At 46.6% G+C, this 22,567-nt stretch overlaps 1 protein-coding gene across 1 annotated transcript in view; it reads left to right on the forward strand.

Annotated features, from left to right (window-relative positions):
• Positions 1-22,567, forward strand: part of cnpy1 (canopy FGF signaling regulator 1) — a 67,504-nt gene that overhangs the window by 11,786 nt on the left and 33,151 nt on the right. The window contains exon 2 of the mRNA XM_083929196.1: positions 2,721-2,823. Within this exon, the coding sequence (XP_083785322.1) occupies positions 2,730-2,823 (94 nt within the window). The 5' untranslated portion in view covers positions 2,721-2,729. The remainder of the gene's footprint in view (positions 1-2,720; positions 2,824-22,567) is intronic.

Consider the following 22,567-nt stretch of genomic DNA (forward strand, 5'->3'; position numbering starts at 1 on the left):
GGCTCTGGGGGTGCTGAATGTCTGATTGAATGAAACAGAGGAAGTTAGCTCCGTGGTATAACTCACAAACCTGTGAATTAAATCAAGTATCGCGAAAAATTAGAAAGTAAATGGCGCTCTACTTAATTGGAGGAATCTCGCTTAGTTTGGCAAGAAAGTCTAAAAACATATAGGAAGGCCCTTCGTAATGCCAGAGCAGCTCATTACTTATCTTTAATAGAGAAGAATAAGAACAATCCTAGATTTCTTTTCAGCACTGTAGCCAGGCTGACAGAGAGCCTCAGCTCTATTGAGCCAAGTATTCCTATAACCCTCAGTAGTAACGACTTCATGACCCTCTTTAATGACAAAATTATAACTATTAGAGACAAAATCAACTTGCTTGGCACCAAGTTTTTCTTCAAACCCAGGAACCCAGGAACCAACTGTACGACCTGATATGTTCTTGGACTTCTTTTCTACAGTTGACCTTAACAAAATAACATCTACTATTTCAGCATCAAAGCCCTCTACTTCTCTCCTAGGCTCTATTCCAACTAGGATACTTAAAGAAGTGTTAACTTTAGTTTGCACTCCTGTATTAGATATGATTAACATGTCTTTATCAGCAGGTTATGTACCACAGTCTTTTAAAGTAGCTGTAATTAAACCTCTTCTTAAAAAGCCCAGTCTTGATCCTGTGGTACTAGCCAACTATAGACCTATATCTAACCTCCCTTTTCTCTCTAAGATCCTCGAGAAATTAGTCGCCAATCAGCTGTGTGACTTTTTACATAATAATGAGTTATTTGAGGTCTTCCAGTCAGGATTTAGAATGAATCATAGCACTGAGACAGCACTGGTAAAAATGACTCATGACCTTATAATAGCTTCAGACAAAGGACATGTCTCTGTACTTGTTTTACTAGATCTTAGTGCTTCCTTCGACACTATTGACCATTGCATTCTGCTACAGAGACTGGAGCATCTAATTGGCATTAAAGGAACCGCACTGAGCTGGTTTAAGTCATATTTATCAGATAGATCTCAGTTTGTATATGTTAATGACAAATCCTCCATGCACACTAAAGTTAGTCACAGAGTCCCCCAAGGTTCTGTCCTTGGACAGATTCTATTCACCTTATATATGCTTCCCTTAGGAAATATTATAAGGAAGCACTTTATAAACTTTCATTGTTATGCTGATGATACACAATTATATTTGTCGATCAAACCAGAAGAAACCGATCAGTTAGATAAACTTCAAATGTGCATTAAGGAAATAAAAAGCTGGATGACCTGCAATTTTCTGATGTTAAACTAATAAAACTGAAGTCATTGTACTTGGCCCTGATGGCCTCCGAAACTCAATAGCTAAAGATATAGTTACTCTGGATGATGCTGTGTTGTCCTACAGCACCACAGTAAGGAATCTGGGTGTTATTTTTGTTTAGGATATGTCCTTCCATTCTCACATAAAACTAACGACAAGGAATGCATATTTTCACCTTCATAATATTGCTAAAATTAGGAACATAGTGTCTCAAAAAGATGCAGAGAAAACTAGTCCATGCATTTGTTACTTCTAGGCTGGACTACTGCAATTCCTTATTATCAGGCTGCTCCAATAAGTCTGTTAAGAGTCTCCAGTTGGTCCAAAATGCTGCAGCTTGTGTACTAACTAAAACAAATTGAAGAGAACATATTTCCCCTGTATTAGCCTCTTTGCACTGGCTACCTGTAAAATAGAATTAAAAATCTTCTGCTTACCTACAAAGCTCTTATTGGTCAGGCTCCGTCGTATCCTAAAGAGCTCATAGTACCGTATTACCCGACTAGATCGCTGCGCTCTGAGAATGCAGGGCTACTTGTGGTTCCTAGAGTCTCCAAAAGTAGAATGGGAGGCAGAGCCTACAGCTACCAAGCTCCTCTCCTGTGGAGCCAACTCCCAAATGTTATTCGGGATACAGACACTGTCCCCATATTTAAGAGTAAACTTAAAACTTTCCTTTTTGATAAAGCTTACAGCTAGGACTTACAAGCCCTTAGCAATGTTGTTATTTGTAAGCTGATTTTGTTCTGCTTAATGATGCTGCTATAGTCCTAGTCTGCCGGGGGATAATACTTTTCCAGATACTCTGTTTTTCTCTCCTCTCTGTCTGTATCATTCATGTCTCATCAATGCATGTTACTAATTCAACTTCTTCCCCGAAGTTTTTTGTGCTTTGTCGTCTCGCAGGTCTCTGCTGATCGTGGTGGTGCCTGCTGCCGTGGTCCTGCATGATGCTTTCTGCTACTATTATAATCTATAACGTTAGCTCTGCTTGTTTCTACTATTCTGCTGTATTAACTGCCATAACATATGTCATATTCACATTACTATAGATATTATATAGTTCCTGGAAGTGTATCTGTCTCTGTCTTTGTGTCTGTCTTTGTCTCTCTCTGTCCATCTGTCCGTCTTTTCTCTCTTTCTCCCTCCTTTCTTCCTCCCCAACCGGTCAAGACAGATGTCCATCCTCCACAGAGCTGGGTCTGTCTGACGTTCCTGCCTGTAATAGGGAAGGTTTTCGTTGCCACCGTACTCTACGGGGGAATTGTTGGATCTATGTAAATCATAAATAAGTCTTAGTGTGGTCTATACCTAGTTTGTAAAGTGTCCTGAGATAACTATGATTTGGCACTATAAATAAAATTTAATTGAATTGAAATTGAATTGAACTGTATGTTTGTCCTGTTAGGTTATCAATATGGCCTCATGGATTATTCAGATGACTGTGATGGTGCTATCTGTCTTCAGCAGCAGCAGCCAGGGGAAGAGGGACAAGGTGCTCTACTGCTCTGGTGAGTCACTAGTGAGTGATGAATTGTTGCAGATGTTGCTGCTGTTCAAAGAAACATAGCCTGATACAACTACCAATCTCATAGTCGAATCATCGCAAAATGTAGTTATGAAACTAAAGATTATTCCATTCTGGCTCTGGGGGTGCTGAATGTCTGATTGAATGAAACAGAGGAAGTTAGCTCCGTGGTATAACTCACAAACTCGTGAATTAAAACAAGTATCGCGAAAATTAGAAAGTAAATGGCGCTCTACTAAATTGAGGAATCTCGCTTAGTTTGGCAAGAAAGTCTAAAAACATATAGGAAGGCCCTCCGTAATGCCAGAGTAGCCTATTACTCATCTTTAATAGAGGAGAATAAGAACAATCCTAGATTTCTTTTCAGCACTGTAGCCAGGCTGACAGAGAGCCACAGCTCCATTGAGCCATGTATTCCTATAACCCTCAGTAGTAACAACTTCATGACCCTCTTTAATGACAAAATTATAACTATTAGAGACAAAATCAACTCGCTTGGCACCAATTTTTCTTTTTTTTGTTGTTGTTTTTTTTTTGTATATATTATTATTGTTATAGTATATTTTGCATATTTTGTTGTATATATTATTATTGTTTATAGCACACTGTGCACTGTATATATACACTATGTATATATTGGATTCTATTTATGTTATGTACAAAGTTTTTATATGCTGACCCACTACTGCTGTTACAAAATAATTTCCCCGTCTGGGATCATTAAAGTCATTCTATTCTATTCTATTCTATTGTATTTTTCCTCAAACCCAGGAACCCAGGAACCAACTGTACGACCTGATTTGTTCTTGGACTGCTTTTCTACGGTCAACCTTAACAAATTAACATGTACTATTTCAGCATCAAAGCCCTCTACTTGTCTCCTAGACTCTATTCCAACTAGGTTACTTAAAGAAGTGTTACCTATAGTTAGCACTCCTGTATTAGATATGATTAACATGTCATTATCAGCAGGTTATGTACCACAGTCTTTTAAAGTAGCTGTAATTAAACCTCTTCTTAAAAAGCCCAGTCTTGATCCTGTGGTACTAGCCAACTATAGACCTATATCTAATTTTCCTTTTCTCTCTAAGATCCTCGAGAAATTAGTCGCCAATCAGCTGTGTGACTTTTTACATAATAATGAGTTATTGAGGACTTCCAGTGAGGATTTAGAATAAATCATAGGCTGTGATACCTTCTAATAGTTTCAGACAAAGGACTTGTCTCTGTACTTGTTTTACTAGATCTTAGTGCTGCCTTCGACACTATTGACCATCACATGCTGCTACAGAGACTGGAGCATCTAATTGGCATTAAAGGAACCGCACTGAGTTGGTTTAAGTCATATTTATTAGATAGATCTCTGTTTGTACATGTTAATGACAAATCCTCCATGCACACTAAAGTTAGTCACAGAGTCCCCCAAGGTTCTGTCCTTGGACAGATTCTATTCGCCTTATATATGCTTCCCTTAGGAAATATTATAAGGAAGCACTCCATAAACTTTCATTGTTATGCTGATGATACACAATTATATTTGTCGATCAAACCAGAAGAAACGGATCAGTAAGATAAACTTCAAATGTGCATTAAGGAAATAAAAAGCTGGATGACCTGCAATTTTCTGATGTTAAACTCAGATAAAACTGAAGTCATTGTACTTGGCCCTGAAGGCCTCCAAAACTCAATAGCTAAAGACATTGTTACTCTGGGTGATGTTGTGTTGTCCTTCAGCACCACAGTAAGGAATCTGGGTGTTATTTTTGATCAGGATATGTCCTTCGTTGCCACCGTATTCTACGGGGGAATTGTTGGGTCTATGTAAATCATAACTAAGTCATAGAGTGTGGTCTTTACCTAGTTTGTAAAGTGTCCTCAGATAACTTTTGTTATGATTTGGCACTATAAATAAAATTGAATTGAATTGAATTGATTTTACATATAGATGCTTGGTTTCTCCCAATAAAGCATGATAAATAGCCTATTTGGGTATAAATATAAGCCTATTAATAAATACTGTTGCTAAAAATGTGAAAATAGCTCATGCTTTTAATCTATCTCCCTAGTGTGCGGTAATATAGTGTTTACTCTACTTCCCTGTGTTGTGGCGTCTGTAGGTCTGTACTACCACCCGTCACATCCCGCTGAGAGCTACATCCAATCGGGTATATCTCAGGGGACAAAAGATTTTCCTCTCGGTCAAATGGCCTCCTGAGCAACTCACATGCAAATTAGGGGCCTTTTTGGCCAGATAGACCCGCCTCATTCAGGGTAGTCGACCATAGTGGAAACGCACCTTAAGTTGTAATATCCAGGATCTGGCATCGTCAGAGTGCATCTTGGCTGGGCTTATACAACAGTCTGCTACTGTTTAATCATCAGCATCAGAATGCCCATTTGTTTTTTTTCATTATAGGCGCTTAAATCTGACACCGCACCGTGAAAGTGAAAGTGAAAGTGAAACTACAGTTTTAAATATACCGCCAGCTGTTGTCAAAGAAAGAGACAAACAAAACACATTTATGTTATAACAACAAATACTTTAAATAAGATGCCCCTATCAGAATTCAGAAATCACATGTCTCAGTAACCCTCTGCCTGAGGGCACCCGCCGCTGTCTGCTTCATGTCCATGGCTTGCCACCCCGGATCAGAGGGTTTTTCTTAAGCAAAAAAAACAACTTATCCAACGCTTAGTCAACTATAGGCAAGACATGTTGATGCCCTTTTTTCCCCAAAAAATGTTTTAATTAAATTTCGCAGACAAGTACACAAGAAAAATCATAACAGCCGCACAAGCATGTCTGCCTTAAAGTGAAAGGGGACAACAAAACGGAACAAAAAACAACACGGACCCCGCTATCCCTCCCAACAACCCAAGTCAAACACGGCCATAACAACCAACCAAACAACTAAAGAACATATAACATAAGTAGATAGGCAGGGTAAAAAAACAAATAAATAAAAATAATAATAAATAAATAAAACTAATAGCAACAATAAATAAAATTAAAGTTGCAAGATTATTGGGCCCTCGCTCTCCCACGCAACCACAGGGCCTGAGGCATCTATGGGCTGCAGCGTGAAACAAGAAGGGAGAAAAAAACAGGAAGGAGGAAATGCAATGTTTCTTTCGTCCACATGCGGTCCCATATCACACACGCTTTGTCCGATTCACTCCAAAATAAACAACAGTTGCTCTCTCTCTTTTCCGCAAGACAATAAATAAGATAAAATAGCTATATTTTATCTTATTTACTGTCTTTTTATTAGTGCTTTTTCCTGTAAGTCGTCGTGCTAACCTTAGCCAACTATGTTTGTGAACTTTCTTACATGTTTTTTGTCCGTTTGTCTTGTTCTTGGGACTATTTTTGCCGACCGCGTCTCCGTCTGGACGCAACAATGTGGCGGGTCCATTGTTTACACCCGTGAACAGCTGTTGTCGCTAACACCATAGCCACTGATGCAGGAGAGGCCTGAAATCCCCACAGAACTGAGGAGAAAGTACAGGGGATGTAAGGCTGGACGTAAACAGCGGGAAAAGAAGAGGAGATATAAACCATCACCATGGGTAACGTAAGGTTGCTGGCTAATACGATGGACGAGCTGGCAGGCCTGGTGAGGACTCAGTGGATGTATCATGTGAGCAGTGTGCTGTGTTTGACAGAGACGTGGCTCCACGAGGACATCCCAGACTCTAACTCTCTATTCTTATTAACAACAAGTGATGTCATCCTGGTCACGTTACTGTTAAGGAGCGTGTGTGCAGCCCGGACAATGAACTGCTTGCCGTGAGTCTGCGGCCATACTATCGGCCGAGAGACTGCAAACGCAACATGCGCGAGTGACGTCATCCACACCGTCGTCGCGGGTCTTCAGACACGGCACCCAGGCGCATTTATTGCAATATCTGGGGACTTCAACCACATCACTCTTGCTGCAACACTGCCTACTTTCAAGCAGTTTGTGGACTGTCCCACCAGGGAAAACAAGACGCTGGACCTGCTGTATGCCAATGTTAAGGAGGCTTACAGCTCCACTGCCCTTCCTCCTCTTGGAAGATCGGACCACAACCTCATCCACCTGCATCCCCTGTATAAGCCCCAAGTCCAGCGGCTTCCTGTGACCACCAGGACTGTGAGGAGATGGTCACAGGAGACCGATGAAGCTTTACAGGGCTGCTTTGAACTTACAGACTGGGAATTGTTCTGTAATTCACATGGAGAGGACCTTCATCTCACCACGGTCAGGTGAGGAACAGTGGAGACACTGTGTCCTGAGAAAAATGACACTTTGTCACTTTATATCACTTTACATCACTTTATATCATCACTACATCACTTTATTTAGTTGTACTGTAACTTAGTTCAGTAAGAAATGCTCCTACACTTGAACACTGTTATCACTTATTGTTCCTTATTGTTTGAACAGGTAGTTTTCACGTGCTAGGCTCTAGGGCTGCCCCACCTCCACCGGTGCCCTTTACGCTAGCTGCGGGGTCATCAGCTGGGGAGCACCATTCACCGATGTTTCGCCCCTTAACCCAGAACATATCGTGGTGGCGGGGCAGTGAACAGGGACGTCTCCCAGTCACCCCCCGCAGCTAGCTTTCCTTAGGAGTTGCTCACTCCCCACACCTTGTCCCGCCTCCTCAGCCAAAGCAAGAAGCTTGCCTTCTCTGCCTCCTCAGCCAGCTCCTTACCCCTCAGCCCTAGATCTTTCAGTAGGCGAGTTGTTGAGTCTCTCACAAAGCCCCTGGTGCCCACCTCCACTGGGAAGAGTCGTGTCCTCCAACCGTTCTCCCTGCATTCAGCGACTAGGTCGGTGTACTTTGCTCTCTTCCTCTCGTAGGCTCCAGCCATCCCCTCCTCCCATGGCACCGTCAGCTCCACCAGCAGCACCGACCTCCCTGCCTTGGTTCACAGCACCATATCTGGCCGAAGTGTGGTGCTGCAGATCTCTCCTGGGAAATGGTGCTGCCTGCCCAAGTCCACCTCCATTCTCCACTCCACACCTGGCGACAGAAGGGTGGGTGTAGGTCTCCTAGGGACAGTTTCCCCCGCTTCACCCTCCCTCAGGAACTGGGTCCACCACTGCATGCCCTTTTGGCTTCCATTGCTCGCCTCTTGCCTTCTCTTCTCCACCACCTCCGCCAGCTTCCTCAGCACCTGATCGTGCCGCCATCTGTACCTGCCCCGAGATAGCGCTGTCTTGCATCTTGCCAGGGTGTGTTGTAAGGAAGCACTGATGGTCCCACAGAGGTCGCAGGCCTGGTCTGTGCCCAGCCACTCTTGGAGGTTTTGAGGGGAGGGCAGAGTGTCATAAGTTGCCCTGAGGATGAAGCTGAGTCGAGCCTGTGGCAGCCTCCAAATGTCCGCCCAGCTTACCACCCGACCCACAACCCCCTCCCACGTCGTCCAGCGACCTTTCTGCCCTTGTGCCACTGCCTTGACCCTGTACTCTTCCTCAGCCATCTTCGTCACTTCAGCGACCTCAAGGTCCTTCCTCTCCTTTCTGTTAGCCCTGGACCACATCTTGGGCAGGTCTCCCCACCCAAGGCCAGCACGCCCTGTCTGGACTCTGCCCACCACCTCTTGGTGCTGCAGCCTTCCATTTCCTTCCGGTCGCCACACGGGCTTCCATGTCCCACTGTCTCATCTGCAGAGTCCCCCAGCTCCATCACCAGCCTTGCCTTCTCCTGCCTGTATCCTATGGTGATCGATTTCAGGGGTGCTGGAGTGTTGTTCCCATACAGGCTGCCCGATTACTGGCACCTTGGGAGCCCTAGCCACTTGCGGACGAATGAGCTGGCTCTTGCTTCCATCTTGCTTATAGCTGACAAAGTAGCTTCACACAGCTTCAGAGGCCACATTACCCTTTGGTACAGTGTGGAGTTGAAACACCAGACCTTCTACTTTCCAGGCAACTGGCTTGAATCGATTTTAGCCAGGCCTGTGGAGAGCTGCTGCCAGTATGGTCTTTCCTATCTCCTTGTCTGAGAGGCTGGATGTGTATTGCCTCCCCAGACTCCGGATAGGCTGATCCACGATGAGTGGTATGTCTTCCACACCAGTGGTAAATGTGACCCTGACATTCCGCTTCCCTTTCCGCAGGGACAGGCTCCTTGACTTGCTAGCTTTGAACTTCATCCTGGCCCAGAGGATCAACTCGTCCAGTCTCTTCATGAGCCTGGATGTGCACGGGGCAGTTTGGAGCAAGCATGTGATGTCATCCATTTAGCTCTTTAGTGGGGGGGAGCTTCTGTCCTGTAGGTAGGCGGGCTCCTCCCACCACCTGTCTTGCTTCATGACTTCAAAGGCTGTGATGAAGAGGATGGGGGAGATGGAGCATCCCATCCCAATCCCGACTTCCAGCTGTTGCCAGACTGTGGTGGAATTTTGCAATGTGAAGCACATGTGCAGGTCCTGGAAGTAGCTCTTCACCATGGCTGATGTTCTGTTGGATGTAAAAGAAGTCGAGGGCGAATGTAATCAGGCTGTGTGGCACTGAGCCATAGGCATTTGCCAAATCCAGCCACACCACATGCAGGTCTTTCTTTTCCCTCTTGGCAGACTGAATCTGCTCCCAAATCATGGTGGCATGTTCCACACACCCAGGGAAACCTGGGATCCCGGCCTTCTGGCAGCTGGTATCAATGTAGCCATTCGCCATAAAGTAGGAAGTCATAGAGAAGAGTATCTTCCCCTCAACATTCAGCAAGGCTATACTTCTGAACTGCTCGATGATCTTGGAGTTCTGTTCTTTTGGGATGAACACTGCCACTGCCCTCTGCCACTGTGAGAGGATGGTATGCTTGGTCCAAGCTGTTTTCATCAGGGTCCACAGAAGCTGCAACAGTCTTGGGCAGTTTTTATACAACTTGTATGGTATCCCATTTGACCCTGGAGCAGATGCTGATCTTGCCCGCCGCACTACCCACTTGATCTCAGAGAGCTTGGGTGGGGACGCATCGAAGAGCACAGATGGTTCTTCTGGCTTTGGCACGTAGCTTTGTGGGCCCAGAGGCTCATTCCTTGCAGGATCGCTATATTGACCATGGATGTGGTCCTCCAGGTCTTCCTCAGAGATCTCAAGCAATCCGTTGGTCTACTCCTCAAGGAGCCCTCGTGCGAATCGGAATGGGTTCTTAAAGAAGTTTGCCCTCTCCTTTTCCAACTCTGCCTTCGCTGCCTGATGCGCTCTGCGCTCCTCAGGTTGGCAAGCCTCCTTCTTATGTCATCCCACAAGACTTTCAAGCCCTTTTCTTTCTGCTGCCTCTGCTTTCCTCCAGCGCCTACAAAGCAGCCTTCTGTCTGCTACCAGGTCTTCAATCTCCTTCTCCCTTCTTCCCTTCCTTCTTTCGCATGCTTTCCTGCTCGTCACCTCCCCATATCTGCCGCTGCACTCCTCGTAGAGAATCTCTCCAACCAGGTTAAGCTTGGCCCCCACTGTGCCATGCAACGTCTTCTACAGCAGTTTGCTGAGGGACTCGTCCAGCCTCCTCCACTCCGCTGTCTCGTTGGTCTTTGGCCACTTGATCCTCTTCTTCTGCCTTGGCTCATTCAGCCTTTTGGCCTTTTGGCTTGATTTGGTTCTTGGGTTGCTTGGGGGTGCTTCATGGGTCAACTCCCGGCCTTGGATCCCGCTTGTCTGACCTGCCTGAGCAGCGCAAGGTTGCTTTTGACTCCTGCCTCCACACTTCATCTTCCCCATGTAGATGTGCAGCCCCCTGAGTGTTGTTACCTTTTCCCATCCGCACCCGCACTTCCCGTTGTCCTTGCAGTCGTTACCGCTTTATCCGTCCTGGTGGGCCCTTCTTCCATCCCGCCTCTCGGAGGGCCCTCGGGCTGTTTTCTCTGTGAAGCCTTCGTAGTATATTTTGGGTGTTTCCACTTGGGAAACTGGTGGGTAAGGTTACTAGCCTGCCATCCCCGGTGCAGTCTATCCTGGTTGCCCTCCAGTCTTCCCTGGACTCCAACTGCTCTATTCACCGTAGCCACGGTCTCCAGAAATGCAAATTGTTTGAACAGGTAGGTGTTTTCACCTGCTAAACTCTAGGCCTGCCGCACCTCCACCGGTGCCCTTTACGCTAGCTGCGGGGTCATCACTTATTATCACTTATTTAGTTTCTACTTATTTTATTTCAATATGCTGCTAAACTGCTCGGTGCGTATTGTTGTATATTGTATATACCTACGTTTAACCACGATGTCCGTTGCACTCACATTAGTTATTGTTTGATTTATTTTATGTTGGCTTTCTTTTGATTTGATTTATGTTAGCTTATTGTTACTCTGATCGTTTCCCATCTTTGTATTGAAACTGTTGCACAATAATTTCCCTCGGGATAAATAAAGTTTCTTGAATTTTGAATCATGAATCCACCAGGGGGCAGTCACCACATGTGGTCTGGTGTGTTCAAGGTTTAACCCTGATCAAACGTGAAGTTTGGAGCGAATCAAACTATGTCAATGTAAAATATGGCACTTCCTGTTTCCACAAGGGGGCGACACTAGATCGCGTTTGACCATATGGCGGCGTAGAGGGCGGGTTCTGTTATCATGTACATACATTTTAAAGCAGTTTGGATGAAGTATGTGGGAGAGAGACTTGCTTTAATATGCATACCGATGGATCCAAAATGGCTGCGGCATAGCAGCCTGCTGTTTGACCTACAGACATGCAGAGTACAGCATCAGTTCTGTTTGGAGTAGACTATTGGTGCCAGAGACATTTTCGTTCATCTGGTAGACTCCTAGTCCAAAAAAAACCTATGGGGAGGGGTATTTAAAAAAATTAAAGGCGGCGCTATAGAGGACTTTTAACGCCCATGGGTGTCGCCCCTTTCAGATCACAGACCCTGACACTCTTGACCTGTGTATCAATTTTCATGATGACACGTTCAAGTTCATTAAAGACATCAAAAAGTCAACTTCCGGTTTGGCTGAGATGGAGTAGTTACAGGTTGAGTCTTGCTCACGCAACTTTTGATAATGTCACGTTTCAGGACCCCAAAAGTCCCTATAAATGGTAATATTCGTCTGGTTTGACTGATACATCTCCTAAATATGCCGACGCATGCAACCAGACAGATTGTAAAAGACCAGGGGGCAAGGGCTAGCCCCGCAGAGAAGGTTGGCGGTGAGATTAACATGGCGGGCATTACTAACCTTCTGGAGCAGCACCACACAGCCTTCTCTGCCGAGTTCAAAGCCTTCTCTGTCAACCTCAAAGCCTCCATTTTAATGCTGGAAGCAAAGCTGGATCACCTCCATGCCACAGTGTCCGTCCAGAGCATGGTCGGGCACGCGGTAAGGTAAATGATCTAAAAAAAATCGTCACTGCTGGCGTCTGGCTTGTTGACTGCCGCTTCTATCCCTGTTTCCGTCTAACGTTTTTCGTGTCTATCTGTCTCTTCTTTCTTTGTTTTACTTTTATCCCCTCGTCTCAGTGTCAGTTTAGCTGTCCAACCGTCCGCGTCTCTCACCTCCCCGCAGTTCTGCTTGCTTCCCCCCACTCCCGGACTACCAGCTGTGTTAGCCAGCTAGCTAACTGCCAGCCGGCTAAACGTCCTCCACCACTGGACTTATCCGCTTCTCCTCCACTGGATCTCCCCGTGTCTCCAAGTGTGCGGCTCGCTCGCTCACCCTGGACCTGGGCTCCGCTCGTTTCCTTCACCCGCTCCTACGCTCCCGGACTATCAGCTGTGTTAGCCGGCTAGCTAGCTCCGCCTCTGGATCTATCTGTGTCGCCTTCACCTCGTCTGCCTGTGTTTCTCTGTTTGTGTGGACCGCCTGCTGTGGACCCGGGTGAGTAAGTCGTGTGTTTGTGGTGGTGATTGTGGCAACCTGTGACCGTCCCGCTACGTCTGCTGCTAATAACATTAGCCACACTCCCTGCCAGTCCGTCAGACGCAGCCTAGCTGAGTGCCCCGCTAAAAACATTAGCTCAGCTGTGTAGCTATCTTGCCGGCGTTCAGGGGGGGAACCCCCACTCCCTTCCTGCTCGTCAGCGGTAGCCTAGCTGTGTGCCTAGCTAATCACCACCAAGCAGGCGTACCTGCGGGGAATCCCCATTCTCCATCAGCTCGCCTGGCTGACTGCTGACACGGCAATGTGGGCTCTGCCTACCGCCCGGGAACGGTCCGGGCCAACCAACACCACCCATTCTACCGACTTCAGCCCCTGGTTCACTGCTGCGCCCACACAACTCACTGCCTACCAGCTTCTAGCTACCCAGATGCTAGCCACTGCCAACATCCTACCTCGCCTCCTTTCACCAATACTGACCCATCTACACCCTGGATCTTCACTTCTGCTACTTCACACTCTCTCGACCCTTTCCTCCACTCCACCAACTCCTCCCCCTCTCACCTACACTGCTGCCGATCTCCACCGCCTCAACAACAACAATCGCCTTCCTGCTGCTGCTGCCACCGCAGTCAGCAAAGCTGGGATCCATCGAAATCGCCGCTTCATCCACCGAGGCCCTGGCCCCCCCCCGCAACCAGCACCTCCCCGCTGGCTCACCTATCTGGACTAACTCTCGCCCCCCCCCCCCCCCCCCCCGCTCCCACTTCCCGAACTGCCAACCTCAACAACCTCCACTCCCCCTCCCCCGCTCCTCCATCCATCTCCCTTGCACTACTGAACTGTCGTTCCCTCTCCAACAAATCACCTGTTATATCTGAACTGTTACTGGACAATAACCTCGATCTACTCCTCCTCTGTGAAACCTGGCAACAGCCGCTGGACTACTACGCTCTCAACCAAGCCACTCCTCCCAACTACAGCTACATCGCCAAACCCCGCCTTTCCGGCAGAGGGGGAGGCGTTGCCGTTCTCCATAAACAATCCCTGACCATCACTGAACTCAATCTCAACCTCCCATCTATCTCATCCTTCGAACACCTTGCCTTCTCCCTTCCCAACTCTATCACTGCTGTTCTAATCTACCGTCCCCCGAAGCCACACCCATCTTTTCTCTCTGATCTGTCCGACCTCCTCACTATTGCGTCCTCCCTCTCTCCCCGCCTCCTACTTACCGGTGACCTGAACATCCACATCGATCAGCCCAACGCCCCACTGACATCTGACTTCCTCTCTCTTCTTGACTGTTTCCACCTAACCCAACATATTGACTTCCCCACCCATACCAAAGGCCACATCCTCGACATCGTCTGCTCTGCCTCCCTCCCCGTCTCTAACCCACATCCCCTCCCCTTTCCCCTCTCTGATCACCTATGCATCATCTTCTCCGCCCCTCTACCCTCCCCCCACAATCCCAAAAAGCGTGCCATCTCCTACCGTAACATCAAATCAGTCAATCCACTCTCCCTCTCCCAGCTCATATCCTCTGCCTCCCCCCCCGACTCTGCCCCCTCTTCCCCTGATGACTACGCCACCATGCTCAACTCCATCCTTTCTGACTCACTTGACTCCCTTGCCCCCTGGAAAACGTCCTCTGTCTCATTCACCCGCTCTGCCCCCTGGTACACCCCCGAACTCCGCACCATGAAACAGACCGGCCGACAAATCGAACGACTCCTCAAACCAACCCACCTCACCGTTCACGCTGAAGCCTACAAACACCACATCTCCTCCTACTGTGATGCTCTCCAACCTGCCAAATCCGCCCACTTCTCCACCCTCATCAACAGCACCAACAGGAACCCCCGCATCCTGTTCTCCACCGTTAACAAACTGCTCCGGCCGCCAGGCCATAACCCTCCCTCGTCACCCGACATCTGCAACTCTTTCCTCCTCGCCTTTAACAATAAAATCTCCCAAATCAACAGCTCCCTGACTGCCACTGTTGGCAACTCCTCCACCAACACCATCCCAGTCCCCTCCCCCCTCCCTGACCACCCGCCCCCCCCTTCTCTCACTGCCTTCTCCCCCATCGACCCCTCCTACATCTTGGACATCATCTCTGCGTCCAAAACAACCACCTGCTCCCTCGACCCCCTACCAACAGCTCTAACCAAGGCCTGCCTCCCCGTCCTCATCCCCCACCTCACCACCCTCTTCAACCAGTCTCTGTCCCTTGGTCTCGTTCCCTCCACCTACAAACTTGCCTCCATCACCCCCATCCTTAAAAAGCCCACCCTTGATCCAGCTAACCTCTCCAACTACCATCCTATCTCCAACCTGCCGTTCCTCTCCAAAACTCTGGAACGCATTGTCGCCGCCCAACTTCACACCCACCTCCAGTCAAACAACCTCTATGAACCCCTCCAATCCGGTTTCCGCCCACTTCACAGCACCGAAACTGCCCTTGTCAAAGTTGTCAATGACCACCTCACCTCTGCAGACTCCGGTGCCCTCAACATCCTGCTACTACTCGACCTCAGCGCAGCCTTCGATACTATCAATCATTCCAACCTCCTCGAAAGGCTGCGCCAGCAGGGTGTTGAGGGCACTGCCCTCGACTGGCTCACCTCCTACCTCACCGACAGGCAACAGTTCGTCTCCCTCTCCGGCCACACATCCACCCTCTCTCCTGTTTCGCAGGGGGTCCCTCAGGGCTCAGTCCTTGGCCCCCTTCTCTTCATCTGCTACCTATTCCCCCTTGGTCACCTCATCCGCTCACTCAACCTCGAATTCCACTGCTATGCTGACGACACCCAGTCCCATCCGCACCAAACCCACCCAAAATCTTCCACTCAACCACATTGAAACCTGCATTTCTGCAATAAAAACATGGCTGTCCCAGAACTTCCTCAAACTCAACAGTGACAAAACAGAACTCCTCCTCATTGGCACAAAATCCACTTTAAACAAAACCGGACCCATCTCACTTACCATTGACAGCTCAATCATTTCTCCCTCCCCCCTTGCACGCAACCTTGGTGTTATCCTGGACCCCACGCTCTCCTTTGATCCCCACGTCCGCTCCATTGTCAAGACCTCCTACTTCCACCTCCGCCGCATCGCCAAAATCAGACACTGCCTCTCCCCCCCTGCCGCTGAATCCCTCATCCACGCCTTCATCTCCTCACGTCTTGACTACTGCAATTCCCTCCTCACTGGCATCACCTCCCATTCCCTCCATAGACTCCAAATGGTCCAGAACTCTGCTGCTCGCCTCCTCACTCACACCCGCTCCCGTGAACACATCACCCCCATTCTCTACACCCTCCACTGGCTCCCGATCAAACAACGCATCGACTTCAAAATACTCCTCCTAACCTTCAAAGCTTCTCCACCATCTGACACCACCCTACCTCTCTGACCTCCTTACCCCCCTCCTCCTCCCTTACTCTGACCATGCCACCTTCCAAACTCAAAACCTTCGGACACAGAGCCTTCTCTAGAACTGCACCCTGACTCTGGAACTCTCTCCCCCAGCCCATCCGCGACTCTCCATCACTCACAACATTTAAATCCCGTCTAAAAACCTTCCTTTTCTCACAAGCCTACAACCTCCCCTACCCATAACTACATTCACTCCTGGCCTCTCCCCCTGACCCCCCCCCCACCCTCCTTCCGCTCTCCTCACCCATTCAGCCCCCCCCCTGACCCCCCCCCCCCACTGCTCTTCAATCCATCCCCCCACCTCTATTGTTGTACCTGTTTCTGCCTGTTTGTCTGTATCACCATTACCCCTTGCCCCCCTTCACCTTGTTTCCCTGTCATCCTTGTCTTCTGTTGTTTGCCACCTGTTGCATGTGTGTCTATGTATTACCTGTCCTGCTCTGTAAGCGACTTTGGGTTTCTGAAAAGCGCTATACAAAATAAATGAATTATTATTATTATTATTATTAAATGCAAATCTACAAGATGAACGTCTGCTTACGATGGAGGCCTCCTGTGCAACGCTAACAGAAAGCAACGCTAAGCTGCTGGCTAAAGTCAGCGAACTGGAGTCCTGGAGCCGTCCCCAGAACATCAGAGTGTTTGGACTACCTGAAGCAGTGGAGGGGCCTTCTTCGCGGAGCTGCTCATGGAGGTTTTCGGCAAGGGCTTCCTGGAATCACCGCCAGAATGTGACAGGGCTTACCGCACACTAGCTGAGAAACTGAAGCCAGGCCAGAGAGCACGGGCAGTCATTATCAGGCTGCACAGATACCAAGTGAGGGAGAAAATCATACGCGAAGCCCGTGCCCGGAGAGGCAAACTGATGTACAGAGGCACCCCTATTGCCACATATGAGGACTATGCACGGGAGGTGGTGGCAGAGCGCCAGCAATACCGAGAGGTGATGTCGGAGCTTTACAACCTGGGCTTCAGACCTGTGCTGCTGTTTCTCGCCAGGCTTGTCATCACCATGAAGGACAGAGGGAGGAAAAGGCTCTCTTCGGTCACTGAGGTGAAAGCCATTAATAACATCCACCCTCATGGAGGAGACCTGATGACCGCAGAGGGTTGTTGATTTCATGGCAGACGAGCCACTGTCATGTTATCTGGATAAGTGTGAGTTTGTGTGTTGCTGACTGTGTAGCTGTGCTTTTTACATCCCCTGACTGGCCGGTGTTTACTTTTAGACCGCAGCATTAATAGTTACAATGCTGACGGGCTGCTTATATTCTGTCTGTTAAAGAGTTTTGAACAGAAATCGCAAAGTGGACATTTTAACGCACTGTGGACATGTTGACTTGAGACCCTGTGTTTTCTGATGTTTTTAGAATTCCTGTTCTTCCCGGAAGCTCGTCCACATAGGGATTTCAGTTCGTTATTGTATATTTTCTTCACAGCTTTATTTTATATTGTTTTGGATGTTTATCAACCATAGGGTTATCTGAAGTATTTTATTTTCTGTGACTTGTTCAGTCGAAGGGTTGTACTGCAGCCTGGCACAAGTCGGAGGCGACCTGCACCAGTGCAGCATATGCATTCTGGTCTATTTATCCTATTTGATGTGGAGCTATGCCCTTGTGGCCTGACCGCACTAAGGCATTTTGGCGCCCTCTACTGACTGATTTGATTTATTTTATTTGGCTGTCTGTCAGTCCAGAATCATCATTATTTGTTTATGTTATTTTTATTATTATTATTATTTCCATGTGACTTTAAGGTGTCAAATACTGTTGAGGGAGGAGACCCCAGAATCTCAGTTTAGCATCTAGTTGCGAGCTGGAGTGCTCAGATGGTGTGTTTTAGATGGGAGTAGCCCTCATATTGGTCACAATGTTATTGTTCCCTTTATGTTGTTTGACATCCTATATTTCACATATGAGAAGGGCTGAACGGGCCAGGCTAGTGGAAATTGCAGAGGAACTGTTAAAACCCGACGGAACTTAATCCACCTCTACACTACTACTGCATTCGGAACACATACTCTTAATGACACGCGTAGTGGAGCGACAGCTGCGACAATCCAAACAAAGCTTTTTTTAACAGAGAGATAATGCAGGGAGACTCCTGGCACAGCAGGCCTGCGCAGCTAGTACGTCTAGACTGCTCTCTAAAATTCAACTACCGGACGGTAGCCACACTTCTGATCCAGTGATAATCAACAAGTCTTTTGCAGATTTTTACGCTGCACTATATACTTCTGAATACAGCCCAATTACTGCAGCGACCCCTAATCCCTTAAGCTGCTTTAACGAACCCTCAGATTGATGTGAATATCACTAGGGAACTCGGTAGACCCATCCCTCTGTTGGAGGTGCATGAAGCGATCAAGTCTAAGACTGCAAATGACCTTGTATGAGGCATCTACTTCATTGCTCCTGAAGAAGGACAGGGATCCTACCTCATGTGGCAGCTACAGAGCAGACTCACCTTTAAACATAGATTGTAAGATCCTCGCTAAATTCCTCACCCTCCGCCTCCAAAGTGTGATGTTATGTTAGGGAGACCCCTTTTCCTCAACACCAGAAGGCTGCTCAAAATCATATCCTCACCTGGATGGGACACTCCTGAGGTCGTAGTGATGCTAGACTTAAAGAAAGCCTTCAACCGGGTAGAGTGGGGCTTTCTATTTTTCATTTTGGAGAAATTTGACTTTGATTCTAATTTTATTTCTTCAGTTAAGCTTCTGTATGTAACCCCCTCTGCATCTGTAAACACTAACGGTGTCCGTTCAACATATTTTTCTCTCAAACGTGGGACCCGGCAGGGTCTACTCTCACCCTTCAACATAGCCATCAAGCCATTAGCCATCTGGCTTAGAAACCAGAATGACTTGAATCACTTGTTTTGGACTAGTCCACAAACTATCTCTATATGCGGACGACCTCCTCTTATTTATCTCAAAACCCACATCCTCCCTCCCCCCAGTTTTATCAATCCCGGATCAGTTTGGGCCCCTACCGGGGTATAAATTGTATATTCAGAAAAGTGAGTTATTTGTTGTCAACAGCTTGGCAAGATCACTCCCACAATCCAAATTCCCCTTTAAAACAGCTGACAAGAGGTTCAAGTATTTGAATCAGTATCACCAGCTCCTTAAGGGACCTTTTTCGTCTATGTCGGGAAAATACAGCCTGCCTAATAGCCATTTTCGGTACCTTCAAATGAGACATTTTATCCAAAAGCAATTCTCACATTTTTCGAACCGCCCCCTTGAAGCTTAGATGGACCAATTCATGTCTCTCAACATACAACACAAACAACTGATATCTGTCATTTATAATAAGATTGCTCTTCTGAGCCCAGTCCCCACTGTATCATCTAAAAATGCATGGGAAAAGAATTTGAGGGTAGACATTACTGAGGCTCAGAGGAGGGACATTGAACTGGTCCACTCACCCTCGATTTGTGCCAGGCACGGCCTATTACAGTGGAAGGTGCTTCATAGAGCCCATTTCACCAACGCTAAATTGGCTAAGATATACCCTAGTCACAGTGATGCTTGTAACTGCTGTAAGCTGTCCCCGGCCCACCATGCACACAATTTCTGGACGTGAATGCATCTCTGCCAATCAAATTGACAGGTGTTTATTTCGCAACCAGAATTGGGATTTTAATTTCTTAGTTTTCTGTGGTTATTTTCACTGGAGCCGTCATTTGAATTAGTTCTTAGTTATTATTTATTCTTAGTTTTCTGTGGTTATTTTGACTGGAGTCGTCATTTGAATTAGCTGCTTTTGTCCCGAGAATCCTACCGTCTCAACAAATCTGTCTGACATGGGGAGGTGCGTGGCAAACTTTGGACCATTTCAGCTCGTTGAGTTATAACTGTATCAGTTTCCGCTGCAAGTTTTTGTCAGCTTCCCCTTCCCTTTTTATGTCTTTACGATGTTTTTCTATTGCGTGTACCACATTGTCCCGAAACTGTTGGTGTGACATTGTTGTTAGCCCTACCACCTCTTCCAACTTACTCTGGACTGGGGCTTGCATGGCCTCCACAATGGCGTTCCTGAACAATGTCATCAGCACTAGGCTGCTCTCAATCTCCTCCTCAGTTTCCTGCTTCCACCTTTTCATCTGCCTTGTGATGTACGTGGCAGGGTTCTCAGTCTCTGAGAGCAACTCCCCCTTAAGAGCCTTTGGATCAACTCTCGTGGGGTATTCGCCTCGCAGCTCCGTCCGGAGTGTGGTACGATATGCGTTGAACTCGGTTCCATCTGCTCTGGGTTCTAACATCCACCCATAGCGGCTGTTTGAAAAGGTTCTCCATTGCTGCCGCCCCAAAACATCTTGCCCATATCGCTTTTTTTGTCACAGAGGGCCAGCATTATTCACACAGTTTCCTCTTCAAATGCTCTCATCCATTTGCTGGCTCCTTCGTGAATGTCAGGGTCTTGAGACAAGACCTGCAAGGTCGACTGTTTGCCACGGCACATAATGCCCCCGAGTGCCCTTTATTAAAATTGGATACTGGCCTGCCTCATATCTGTCTGGTTTACGTATGTTTGCCCATTTCTTTGATAATCTTGGGATATCTGGGTATTTGGCCCCCATTATCTCAATTGGTCGTGCAGTCATTCTTGTGTTGCTGTGTTATTATGGCGAGGCTAATTTTTGATAGCACTTTTGCAGAGGTGAATACTATTTCTATGTTGTACTGGTGGTAAGTTTAGGCCTAGCTTACCTTGGTTATGTCAAGCTCGTCTTTGGTGATATTTGAAATCAATTGAACCGTTCATACTTTAATGCTAGCTAGTTCAGCCTTAGCTTTATTGGTTATGCTAAGCTAGGCTATGGCAATACCCACAGTCTAATTTCATATGCTATTTTTTTAGCTAAATGCTAATTAGCTTAGCCTTAGCTATGTTAGTTATGCTAAGCTAGTTTATGGATAAACCCAAAGTCTAATTTAATGTGCTAAATTTTAGCTCAATGCTAATTAGCTTAGCTATGCTAGTTATGCTAAGCTAGTCTATAGTTATAGCCAATGTCTAATTTTGTGCTAGTTTTTTAGCTCATTGCTAATTAGCTTAGCCTTAGCTATGCTAGTTATGCTTAGCTAGGCTATAGTAATAACCAAAGTCTAATTTAATGTGCTAGTTGTTTAGCTCAATGCTAATTAGCTTAGCCTAAGTTATGCCAGCTATGCTAAGCTAGGCTATGGTATTAGCTGTAATCAATTTTTAAATGCTAACACTTAGATTAGCCTTTCAGGTAGCTATGCTATTTGGGCCTATAGCTAACTGCCAGGTCCTCTCAGTTGGTGCAATCTGTTGCACTCTCCTCCGGTCTGGCGGTCTGCCAAACCACTCCTGGCAAAAATGACGTCTACCAAGAATTTATATTGCACAACGTTTGATTCAAAATGGCAATCAGGTTTTAAAATGGCGGCCCTCCAAGCCACACCTAACTCCTAAATTTCAAATGTGCCCCAACTTCAAAAGGGCGATTGATAGCACAACCACACCTATTTCCGATTTTCTTCTGCCCCACTGCTTCAAAATGGCGATTGGCCGTTGTATCTGAATTTCAACTGCGCCACAACCTAAATATGACAACACCAGCAAAACCCCATTTGTTTAATTCACAGTATGTACTTACACAATTATATTTTGCTGTTTTTCCTCTGATCACAGCTAAGCCATATTAACTTTTCTACTTGGAACCATGAAAGCCAGCTGCTCAACATGCAGATAGCAGTTTCTCAAAACACATATAGTATCTCAATACTCCACGCTCAGTCAAAACAGATCTCAGACAAACACGAACATCCTTGTTGAAAGAGTCAGTGATTGATTAACCCGTTCCGTCAAAGATTCTCTAGAATCCAGTTTATGGATCTACATATAGTTATAGGTTATAGATTTTTACAGATATATTAGATATTAGATTTCCAAACAATTTGGAAATATCCTCTTAAGCCAATGGCAAAAATTCAGTCTGTTTTTTTATTGAAACACTCATTTCTGGCCAGTATTCTTTTTCTTTTTTTTATCACAGCTGCTGACACAGTCCAATGTTTCAAATTCTTGTTATATCATAGCAAATTTTAAAGAATTACAGCAGCTTTCCTGCATGCAGGAACCCAAAAGAAAGCCAGAGACCTCCCAGCTGATTCAGCCTGTTCAACTTGGAATAGACCTCAAAAACGCTACCCTGAGTTGAAGCTGAGCCTCAACAAGCATACAACTGTGCGAGATAGGATAAAAGTTCCTACCTTTTTGGCGCCTTCTGCACAGCCCCTGCAATGGTGAGCTCAGCCGTCGTCCCAGCGAGCAGGTCCAAACCGTTCAAACATCCAGGGTCACCAATTTATGGTAGAACAATGTATTATAAAAATAGAAAGGTCTACAAGAAGGAGTCAGCAGAGAAGTCTCACAGCTGTCAAGGGGAATTTATTGAATCAAGGTTTGACACACTCATCACAGAGTTC

Source organism: Echiichthys vipera (assembly GCF_963691815.1).
Source record: "Echiichthys vipera genome assembly, chromosome: 15".
Lineage (NCBI taxonomy): Eukaryota > Metazoa > Chordata > Actinopteri > Perciformes > Trachinidae > Echiichthys > Echiichthys vipera.